We start from the raw sequence: 11709 nt of genomic DNA on the forward strand, positions 1-11709 counted from the left end.
CACACTGGCAAAAAGTAAGTGGGGACATAGTTCAGTGCCAACAGCATAGTGCCACAAATACACCAGAATAGTTTAGGAAATACATTAACAGTGCCATGACAAGCCTTCACCAATTCCACCTTAAAAGCTACTGAAACCTGTTGCACAAGTTATTGAGAACCAAACAGATGCTCCTATCTTCCCTGCTCTTGAGGCTTAAATGTTGTTATTCAGGTCACACGAGAGGCTTTTCAAATACAGTCCTAAACCTGAACATAGATCAGCCATGTATTCAATGAATAACATTAAGTTTTATGCTGTATGTTTGTGCTTGTGTGTGTGTGTGTGTGTGTGTGTGTGGTGTGTGTGTGTGTGTGTGTGTGTGTGTGTGTGTGTGAGAGAGAGAGAGAGAGAGAGAGAGGAGAGAGAATCATTCATTCACATAAGCATCGTGAGACAGTCTCAAGAATGAGGGGAAAAAAGCCAAATAACCCAGTAATATTAGACAGACTTTGGGTAAAGTACTATTGATTGAAACAACAAACAAAAAAACGTTAGAGCAGTAAAACCCATTTGTGCAATTCAAGAAGTGATTAAAGTTACAAATGTTTTTTTCATGACAGAATGTCTTTATTATCTAAAGGCTAAAATGGTTAAATTCTGTAAAACAAACAGGAAATCTATGGGAGGAAGTGTAAAGAAGAAGAGGTTTGAAAACTGAAAATATTCAAAATAATCTAAAAGAGTGCTTAATGTGTGCATTATTGTTTTCCATATTTTGCTTTATTTTTCAGTATTACATTGTTTTTCTCATCAAATGGTGGGAAAGTGCCTTGCTGAAAAGGGTTTACTGTTGAGGATGACATGCCTTGATATTTTGCAGATGATTAGTTTCCACTTTCAAGAAGAAAAAAACTATTTGCCAACCACCAACGCTACAATAATAATTTGCAATAAGCGCACGGAAGTGTCGTAACACCTTCTTTTTACGACACCGGTTCATCAGGTTACGGTAGGGTCATACAAACAGGAAGTAAACATCCAGCCGTGAATTAGCGAAGTAAGGGAATCTCCGGCTAAGGTAGCATCCTGTGCAGATTTTGTCACAGTAATGAAACGGTCTTGTGAATTACAGAAGACTGTTTCTTCATGATGCTGTGTCCAGTGTAGTAGGAATAACAAATCATACCACTGGACGTCATTCTTTTTCACATTTCCTTCGTTCTGGCTTTAGAAACAAGGTACCTGATCATAGCCATTACCCTAGCATAGCCGTGGTTATCGTGGAAATGTTTTACTTCTAAGTAGTTGCTTACTATTTAACAATATGTTCTGTCATAATTTTTTTGATAATAGGGATGCTTTTTAAGTGTTGTGCTTTGGCTTTCTGGGTGAAACTTTATTTTGTTGACTGATACCTGGATTTAAGAAGCACCGCATTTCTGCTAACGCACACGCTTTTGACGATGCAATGGTTTGTTGTTGAGTTTGGTCGTTTTCTGCGTTTCACAACATAGACAATATCCAAGGTAGTTTTCTCTGTCAACTGGACTGGGTTTCAGTTCTGAACTGAAGAAGCCTTCTGGATAGAAGGCGAAACGTCTTCAAGAGAAGAAACCCAGTCCAGTTGACAGAGAAAACTACCTTGGATACAATGACCTGGATGACTGAGAATTTACACAGACAACATAGACAATAGAAATGTATAAATCCGCGTGTTGATGGTATTAAATTCTATGCAGGCTTGACCGTGTCGAGTGACTGACACTGTTGTGAGCCTCATCAGTACTGGTCAAGTGTTAAAGTTCAACCCCATGAATCAAAGAAATGCAGTTGCATATAAATGTTTTATAAATTTACTACATTCACATTTCGTTTCATTATTGAATACCCAGGTTAACATTTAAATTCAATTTAGGACAACTACTTCAGACGTCTCCAAGCAGATTTATACAACGTTTCTTCGGCGGTGGGCTGTGATGTGGGTCAAACACAACCTCTATATGCAGAACACCCTGGTATTTCTGGTTGACTTATTGTGGCATGCTTAATCATACTTTAAATAATAAAACAGATTGTATATAAGAAGAACCAATTTATACCATCCAAGTTTAAGATTATTCATTATTGGAGAACATGAGTCCAAAATACGTTTGACATTAGTATCTCTAGTTGAATTCAAGTTGGGATAATACAAAGTGGCACAAGTCCTTTTTATCAGGTATCAATAGGTACACATACAACCCTTTAGTGGTATTGTGATGGCTATTCACATTATCTGTCTGAAGTTTCATGATTGATGAAGTCAGGAGCTCTACTCTCTTCCCACTGTGTTGAACAAACACCATTATGTCATATTAGAATTGACTAGATGTTGTATAATATTTTAATATCAAAACTTGTGATTCAAATCCATTTATTAGGATGCATATGCAAAGCCGCTTTATTTTATGCTGTCCTCTTAAGGTGTGAATGAGTGACGTGGTGCCTCCCACGGCTCTCAGTGAAGTCCAGCTCCGCTTCCTCTGCCATAATGACATAGAGAATGTGAAGTTACTCTGCAGTGACTGGTTCCCCATCGAGTAAGTACCCTGTTGCATATTGTATTATAATAGAAAAAGTTGGCTTCTTTAGTTTTGTTGCCTTTAAAGTGTCATAGTTTGGCAGCTACTGTCATCTCTTATCCAGATTGTTTAATGAGTCCACTTTAAAGTCATGTGCACGTGGGTGTGTGTGGGTGTGAGTGTGTGTGTGTGTGTGTGAGAGTGATAAATGGTCAGTTCATAGGGTAGTTATATAAAGTACTAAAGTAGTAACCATGTGAAACTATCAATAATTCTCAAACAATTAAATGGTCAAGGTGTCAAAACTAAAACAGAAATGTCTATATCTTAAATAACATCATAACCATGTCAATGTTAAGAGCCTAATCTGCCTGATCTGTTCTGGTTTACTGCAGGTATCCGGACTCATGGTATCAGGACATCACCTCCAACAAGAAATTCTTCTCCCTTGCTGCCACGTTCAGAGGCAAGATAGTGGGAATGATTGTGGCCGAAATCAAAGGCCGGACCAAAGTACATAAAGAGGTATAAAGCTCAGTCTGCTTACGTCAAAAGTTTAAAGCTTTGTGTTATACAGCAAAGGGAAGAATGTGATGCTGATTTACATGACATAAAATAAATCGCTGTTGAAAGGATCTGCTCTAAATCGCTGATGGTACACAGCTGAATTTAGCAGTGATTTAATTACTTATTATTAGTGATTTATAGTATTCACATGTGCTATATCAGGTATATAGCAGAAATATTTTCCAGTAATTTTGCAATTTTTTTTTCTTGACCATAGATTATTTAATAAAGCATCTGTATTTTCTATTCACAAAAAAATGACGTTTTCATCTATTTAAATACATTCAGTAATTTATTTTTTAACTACTTCTACAAGTTAATATTTTTTTATCGGTCTCATTTGGTGAAATCTTTATTTTAGTGGGACAAAAAGTTTTTTCAACAGAATGCCTCATATCTCAGAAGTTGAAAGTAACAGAAAAGTGGTCAAAAGTATAGAAATTATGATTTCTGTCTTATTTCTTGTTTAGGATGGAGACATTCTCGCCTCCAGTTTTCCTGTGGACACGCAGGTAGCCTATATCCTCAGCCTGGGAGTAGTCAAAGAGTTCAGGAAACATGGCATAGGTACTGCTGCCAGCAGCACACACGCGCATCAGTTTGACTCCTTCCAGATTATATATTGAATCAGTTATGTAAACACAGATTTGCTCTTTAGAACAATAGATTCATCTCTTCTTATTCTTATAAACAGGCTATTATTGTGCTAAAAAAAACTTGCTCTTAATGATGACTGCCAGAATCATTGCAGAGTAAATCATCTTTTTAATACAGTCTATTTGAGAGTGGGACTCGAGGGATTGCTGGGTGAGGCGGCAGGTTATGGACTATCATTCTGGTCAGAGAATCAAGGCGCTTCTGAAGGAAGGTGTGGACGAGTCTCACTGGGTTTTGTGTATTTTATTCCAAGCTGAGATCGGGTAGGAAGCTTCAGCATTACGGCTTACAGAGATGATGAACTTATAGCTTCTCCCGTGGGAGGGAATCGCAGTGTCACAGGGCTTCAGCCGGTGGGGCTTTCGTACACAGTCAGATCTCTAGGTGTCTCTGGTAAATTACAAAGCTTCATAATGTGAATCAGGTATGGAATCACTGTGTGGTGTCCCACCTTCAGGCTCCCTACTGCTGGACAGTTTGAAGGAGCACATATCAACAACAGCTCAGGACCATTGTAAGGCCATCTACCTACATGTCCTCACCACCAACAATACTGCCATCCACTTCTACGAAAGCAGAGACTTTAGGCAGCACCACTACCTTCCATACTACTACTCCATACGCGGTGTTCTTAAAGACGGATTCACATATGTGCTCTACATCAACGGGGGTCATCCACCCTGGACAATATTATATCCTTTTATATCAATTGTTTGTTTTAGGATTCAAGATGGCAGACACAGTACATGGATATTGATGCTAATGATAGTATGAGGCATCCCTTCAAGAGTACCAATACATTGCTTAGTGATTCATCTTGATCAAGTTGTGTTTGTTGACCCTTACCACTGAGTAAAATTGTGCAGGTGGATTTATGTTTTACATACATTTGATCCCATTTATTGTTTAAATTAATTAGCTTGAACCAAGATTTTAATCCTAATAGCTCAAATCCAAAATGCAGCCCAAAAGGTAAGAGTGTTTAGTAAGAGTTTCATACAGTTTTGTTTTGCAGCACACTATGTTTTAATTACAAACTATAACTGAGAACTACGGTAGATAGTCAATAATTAATACTTTATGGCTGCCATCAAAAACACTCGATCCTTGCTTCATCGTGTTAAAAAACAATTTTCCAGCATTATCCCCTTTGCCTTAACTTTTTGTTGCACTGATTATATCCAGCACATTGGTTCCACTATAGCCAGCCTGAGCCCCTGCTCCCTCCCTCAGAGGTTGTACCGTCAAGCCCAGTCCCTGCTGCGCTCTCTGCTGCCCTGGTCCAACATTGCGTCTAAGACGGGCATACAGTACAGCCGAACAATGTGATGCGACTCATAGGGGGGTGAGAGCTGCCACAACGCCAGCATTTATTATTTCTTTTAATCCTTCAGTGTTATTTATTGCTGTGTTTGCATTTTTCCAACAGGAGGAATGTCTTCCCTCGTACACGCTGACATGTAGAGCGACAGTCCTTGTTTCACCCAGCTCAGTCTCGGGGAATCCAGCTGCTGGTTGAGCCTTCAGGCATTTGAACAATGTTCCAGATTCACTTCAGGTCTGACTCAAGATTCAGGTCTGCTTCTGCAGTTCTGGACCTCACATGTTGCCATTTTGGACAGAGATAAAACCGGGGGTATTTGTCAAATTATCTAGTTTGTGCACTATTCCAGATCCAGAAAAAGAAATCGGTTTCATAGTTACTTTAGATAACACTGAATGTCAGTGTTGCCAACAGACCTTGTCTCTGTTCACCACACCGACTGCAGACACACTGACAACACAGTACCGGTAGATTGAAGTTTTACTCGTGTATTTTGTTTCATTCTGTCTTATCACTGTTACAGAGACTGTATACTGTTTGTATATTATATATACTAAGTTAATATATACACTTCTTTAAATATAGTCTGTTGTATGCTGTCCATTGATGAAAATAGTTCATCCCCTCTTCTTTTAGCTGTACTATAAAATCAGATGACAGTTACTTTTCCTAAAGAGAGTTAAAAACCATCTTGCATCACCCCTGATCTGCCTGTTCTAAGGCTCCTTTGACATAGTGTGTTAAAACTCCACCGTTCCATCAGATCCAGGTATTTTTTTAAAGTGTTGCATGGCAAGAGCTTATATCTGTGCCCAGTAAAGCTGAGTGCAACTTGAGTGTTTGAGCTGCCAGGCGGTGGGCTGCAGGAAAAGCTCCTATCATATTGAATTTTGGCTGTGCCCTGTAGTCCACAGTAAGCAAACCATGCAACCCCTTCTATATAAAAGCATTTTAACAGGCCCAGGACAGAATGCATATGTGAGCAAATTATGTGGGACAGAGTAAAGTTTAGACTTGATTGTTTTAAATGAATATCCTAAACATCTATGGAATTTCTTGGCATTTTGCTGAAAGTTAGCCCAGAATTTGGAACGTTATTTTAATTTGGGCTACAATAATATGCCCCTGTGAAAGTTTAACACGACTATGGCATGACCCATCTTAATTCTTTTCAGATGTTTTTAAAGAGAATTGAGGATATAGGTGCTACTAGATTTGTACTAACACTCTGGCTGATGCTCAGAAGTGTTTTATTTGCATGTCCAGCAGAGATGCGTGATCCTACTTAGCATATAGAATGAAATATAAACATGCCCCCGGATCATGCACACTCACACAGTGGTGTGTGATTATCTATATGCCGACATTAGAATCCAGCAAGGGGCCATGTTGGTTAGATCTGTCAATAGAAGATACCGTAAATTCCACACTATAGAGTGCCCCTGACTATAAGCCACACCCCCAAATTTAATAAAATTTCAGAAGAATTCCACATATAAGCCGCACCTGGCTATAAGCTGCAGGTGGCCACTTTGAAACAGGAAATCTTTATGGTACACAGAAAGATCATTTAAAATTTTTAATTACTAAACATTGCAGTGACACAAGTGTAAAATTACATTATTTAATTACACAGTAACACGTCGGTTAAAAAAATAACGAGCCTACCGGCTGTTGATCAATAGTCTTTATCTTAAAAGCTGCATCATAAGCATTTATTTGTGTGTTGTCTATGGCGAGGGTGTGTACATGAAGTGCAAAAAGACTGTTCAAAACACAATTAAAATAGCATCTTTATCGGCACTTTACTGTATCTCTTCAACCTGTGTGTCTTGCTGACGCGCTGCTCGAGCGCCCTCTGGTGGCTGCTCGGCCGTAAATATTCAAATACAGAAAACAGTGGGGCAATTGAAGAATTCATAAAAATCCTTAAGCCGCAGGGGCCAAGGCATTGGAAAATTAGCAGCTTATAGCATGGAATTCACAGCACATGTAGTTAGATGTGCTGGCTAAACATCTCTTGTGGTTGTCTGATTGCATTCAGTTGCACTAAAAGATTAAATTAAAAATCTCCATTTATTGTGACAGTGAGGGTCTTTATCAGCTTACCAGCCCCTCGTGAGTTGTTCATATGTCGAATGCAATAGGTATATCTTTTTTCACTGATCGTAGGGTCTCCGCTGTATGACAGTTTACTAACGTGTGTTTTACATCTCAAATATGTTGTCACAACCCAGAGCCTTTTTCATTCCTGACATTGTAGTTGCATTCGTATTTGAGAGACTTGAGTAGAATAAGAAAAAGTCTATAGTTGCAAGAATTGTCAGTCTATATCAAAGCAGCCGAAGCATAAATAGGTTGGGATGCACTGTATAATATAAAACAGAATGCAGTGTGTCCAAAGGCAGAATATAATCAGTATGTTTAGATTCACTGTTTTAGTAAATGTGTGCCACATGTTTATGAGATTAGTGGAATTTTGACTCAATTCTGTTTTTATTCCTTTTTCCCCACAATGTTCAAAGGCACATTTCAGAGCCATAAATTGCTGTTCATGCACATCCATCACACCTGTGGCAGGGATCCACCTTGCTATTTCCTTTACAAACTGCAGATTGTCTTAAAGGTTGATTCAGCAACAGGTTTTTGTTGAATCTTCCAATTTGTGATTATTCTTGTTTGATTTTTAAAAGGCTTTGTTTTTGCTGTTGATGGAATATGCGGTAACGGTGATGCTAAATAGCGAGAGAGACAAAATAAAATAAAATGACCTCCACAATGTTATAATTGTGATCTGTTGTATATGTATGACACTGAGCCACTTTTTCCAAAACAGTAAAAATGGGCCATCTGAAGTTGTATTGAACACTGTTTTACTAGCAACATCTTTTAAAATGTCTACAGGATCATGTTTATCACTCCTGCAACCTTTTAATAAATTTCAGTTGCTATAATCACAGCGGTGGAATGTTTTTTTCATTGTTGGTTTATATTTTGTCCGTCTGTCTACCTGCCTACAACGCCTTTGATCACCTTTATTGGTCGTTCACCTTTGACGCTCCAGACATTTGACCTCATTTGTTTGGAGCCGTAAATGAGAGGCCTACACGTGCATTTTGGGAAAGTGCCCAGAGGTGATTCTTATTAATGACAAACAGCCTTCACATTGAAAGTTTGTTTATCTTTCTCTTTAAACTGCTCAGCTATTACATCAAATTCAATGGGATCATCACAGTACCAAAATAAGAATGCAGTGATATACTAATTAAATTGGTATAAAAATGTGTAGGAGCATTAAAATATTTGTACATATACATGTTTTACATATTTTCATTCTCAGCTGCAGCTGATGCAGCATGAATGGGGGTCCATGATGCTGGCTCATTTTCAGAATAATGAGGGCTGTTGGAGGACAGACTGGATCATCTCAGAGGACAGTTTCGGATGGAGTCTGGTTCTTCTGGATCTCCAATAGGTGTCATTTCTTCACCTGCCTCCTTGGGGTTGTGGTTGATCCATTCCTGCCAGAGACATGCAAACACAACTATAGTATTGACAGAAGAGCAAGGTCTTCATTAAAGAAGAAAGCTGCTGCTGCAAATCTTTCAGGATCCTCCTAGGGCCTTCATTTAAGACATCATTCATTGCGTTATCTAAAGAATGGCCATTTATTTATTTTAAATCTTATATTTGAAAAAAAAATGTTGGCAAGATTAAGTTCAGAATAGAATGCTTTTGTCAAGACAGCTTTTGATTACACTGGGGAAGAATTTGAAAAAAACATTCTGGGTTAGATTTTTATGCTGAATTAAACTAAAATTGGCATGCTGATTCCAAAATTGCAGTCAATTTTTTTTCTCTAGCACATCAAGTTTTTTCTCCACAGCTTCCCCTCCAGATAAGCCACTGGTTAGCTTTAGTAAGACTTGCCAGGTGATTACAACTGGACTCAGAGTGTGGTGAGAGGTGTGCAGCTCCCAATAGGTCAGTACTGTCAAAGTCCTATAGGGGATGCTTTGAACTACCTATAGGGGATCCTATAGGTCAAAAACCTCATGTGATAAAGAAAAACTGAGATAAATTCTTCACCCAAAATTAGTTAAAAACAGTTGTCAGGCATAACTCAACAAAAATGGTGTTCCCCAGTGTTATTAAAGGCTGGTTCTTGGAAATTAATTCTTCTGTTAAATTTCCCTGTGTTCGAGTTGGCTTAATCTGAGGAGTATTTGTACTCACGTTGACACTGGCGTACCAGGATCTGGTTTTGCTGGGGGGTGAATTCTTGTGGGATTCCAGATGTTCCTTGTACTGGTCCGATTGTTTGAACCTCACAGCACACTGACTGCACTGAGTCTCCATGTAAAGCTCTTGTATAACGTTCTCATAACGCCTGGGGGTGGGAAATGATACCATTAAACACTGGGATCATCAAAAATGTGACTTTCAAACTTAAGTGTCAACATTTAACTCACCGCTTCATCTTTGTCTTTGAAAAGTCCCGGAGGTCAGGGGCCTCCTCCTCTGACTGGACTGCTAGATAATAAATAATAAATAAATATTGGAAATCAATGGGTCTGAGAAAGTTTCACAAGTTTGGGTTAATTTAATGAAACATTGAGAACATAAAGGTTGATGTTAAGGTGGATATTGTTTGTACAACTGACCTGCACTTGGGGTCCAGGTGCTGTTGCTGTGTGGGGCTTTGATGACACCGGCAGACAAAAGATATGCCAGCAGGTCATCAATGCTCTTCTGGCTGAGCCTTTTCTCCGGAGCGGGGACCTCTGGGAGTTTGATGACGCCGCTGTTCAAAAGTTTGGACAAGAGGTCATCAACATCCAACCGCGGGGCTGCAGAGACGCAAGCACAAGTCAATTACAAATGCTAATTTGCTATGACAGTATTCATGAAGGCAGAGGAACGTACGCTGGTGTCCGGCAGGCACGTTCCAGGTGGGATGCTGGACTGGCGCCTTGGGTCTCCTCGTGTCCACCTGATGGAGAAATTCCAGTTAGTTTGGGATGACTGACGAGCATATCAATGCTTAACAAGCTGCTCACCGGCTGTCTCGGGGTGATCTTGGGGAACAGGGGGTGGTTAAGGTGGCACGGTGCATACTCGTATGAATGCAGTTGGTGCACATTTGGTGGCTGTCTGCGGGACATCTGAGGAGCCATGTGGAAATAGTTTGGAGGGTCAGGTGGAGTGTGGAGCCAGCCCATTCCACCACTCACTGGTGGGTAGTGCATGTGGCCGCGAGGGCCCTCAAACCTTCTCCGGTCCACTACAAAACTCTGCTGAGGGGCTCTCCACTCATTTTCCTCCCAGTACAGTCTCTCTCTGCGTAGTTTTTTCATGTGCTCATCTTCCTCATAATTGTGGACACGTTTCCTTCTCCTGGAGTCATTCATGAGGCCCCCCCGAGGATGACTCCTTGCTGAAGTGTACTGATAATTCATCCTGTCTAAAGTGACGTGAAGAAAGTAAATCAAAGGAAGATGAATCAGTCAAAGTTTATTTATATAACACTTTGCAAAAACCAAAAAAGTGACCCAAAGTACAAGACATATGTGGACAAAACCCCAAACAATGAAAAGCACAGTGAACGTGTGCAACGCTGCGGGGTAATTACAGTAAGTATATAAATAAATAAAATAAGTAAAATTATAATTTTAATTATTATTCATTAAAGGAATAAAAAAGATATCTTGATACAAAGATGATTCTCAGAATAATAGAAGATGGAATGAGTCAATTTAAATAGATGCATCTTGTTTTAATTTATATAGGTCATAATCAGTGGTGGTGCAGATGTGGGGGGGGGGGGGGGGGGGGGGGCGGGGGTACATTGCTTCAACAATCTGAGATCAAAGCGAGCAAATGAAGGATCAGCCTACTTTATATGGAGTGCACATATGCCAACTCTTGCAAATCTAGTAATGCTGCACTCTTTTGCTAACTTTGAGCAGATTACAGTAACTTTAAGCAGAGGGCTAAGAATCGTCCTTTTCCTGCTTTAAAATATCACACACTGCCCTTAAAGTTTCAAGCTGATGTTTTTGATTTTGCAACACAGTAAACATAGTAAATAAGCAATCTGGTGTATTAAAAGAAACTGCTAAACTGTAATCATTCATTTAATCCACATTGGATTATTTTAGTCCTATTGCAGCAACTCTTACCTTGTTCAAAGGGTGGTCGTTTGTTGAATTGCAGGGTTTCACATATACAGGAACTGCCCCTCACCAAGATCAATGGTTTGATACTTGCATACATCAAAGCATGAAAGGATGTATAAAATTCTTTGATCTCAGAGGCACTGGGCGTGGCCAAACAGAGTAGGATTTAAAAAAAACCAAAAACACTTGCATCTTAAATTGTCCTTGTAAGGATCTATTTTTTTGTAGATGTTTTCCGCCGTTTTTCAACTAGGTAAACCTGATGAGCCTTAAATGATGAATGAATGACTTGAAGATATACTGAGATATGATAGATCGAGCTCAGGGGTCGGCAACCTTTAACACGCAAAGAGCCATTTCGACCCGGTTTCCACGGAAAAGACAACAGTGGGAGCCGCAAACACTTTTTGACATCTGAAAAGAAGATGTGTGTGTGTGT

The 11709-nt window shown here is 39.4% G+C and overlaps 1 protein-coding gene across 4 annotated transcripts; it reads left to right on the forward strand.

Annotated features, from left to right (window-relative positions):
- Positions 1 to 1001: 1001 nt before the first annotated feature.
- On the forward strand, positions 1002 to 8050 carry nat15 (N-acetyltransferase 15 (GCN5-related, putative)). Of its 4 annotated transcripts, none has more exons than XM_057014703.1 (8): positions 1002 to 1220; positions 1898 to 1997; positions 2446 to 2561; positions 2939 to 3068; positions 3581 to 3677; positions 4225 to 4459; positions 4940 to 5112; positions 5197 to 8050. In XM_057014703.1, exons 3-7 carry the CDS (start codon positions 2452 to 2454, stop codon positions 5094 to 5096), a joined length of 729 nt encoding a protein of 242 aa, XP_056870683.1. In that variant the 5' UTR covers positions 1002 to 1220; positions 1898 to 1997; positions 2446 to 2451; the 3' UTR covers positions 5097 to 5112; positions 5197 to 8050. The 4 variants fall into 4 exon arrangements, with proteins under 4 accessions (XP_056870683.1, XP_056870682.1, XP_056870681.1 ...); XM_057014702.1 differs by having other exon boundaries at positions 1898 to 1960; XM_057014701.1 differs by lacking the exon at positions 1898 to 1997.
- The last annotated feature ends 3659 nt before the right edge of the window (positions 8051 to 11709 follow it).

The sequence above is a fragment of the Takifugu flavidus genome, chromosome 18, assembly GCF_003711565.1.
Source record: "Takifugu flavidus isolate HTHZ2018 chromosome 18, ASM371156v2, whole genome shotgun sequence".
Classification (NCBI taxonomy): domain Eukaryota; kingdom Metazoa; phylum Chordata; class Actinopteri; order Tetraodontiformes; family Tetraodontidae; genus Takifugu; species Takifugu flavidus.

Bases quoted from the DNA above. Each gene is read 5' to 3' on its own strand.
- nat15 (XM_057014703.1), top strand. From the start codon at position 2,452: ATGAGTGACGTGGTGCCTCCCACGGCTCTCAGTGAAGTCCAGCTCCGC. The intron at 2,562-2,938 runs GTAAGTACCCTG...GGTTTACTGCAG, and splicing joins AGTGACTGGTTCCCCATCGA to GTATCCGGACTCATGGTATC. The intron at 3,069-3,580 runs GTATAAAGCTCA...TTTCTTGTTTAG, and splicing joins GGACCAAAGTACATAAAGAG to GATGGAGACATTCTCGCCTC.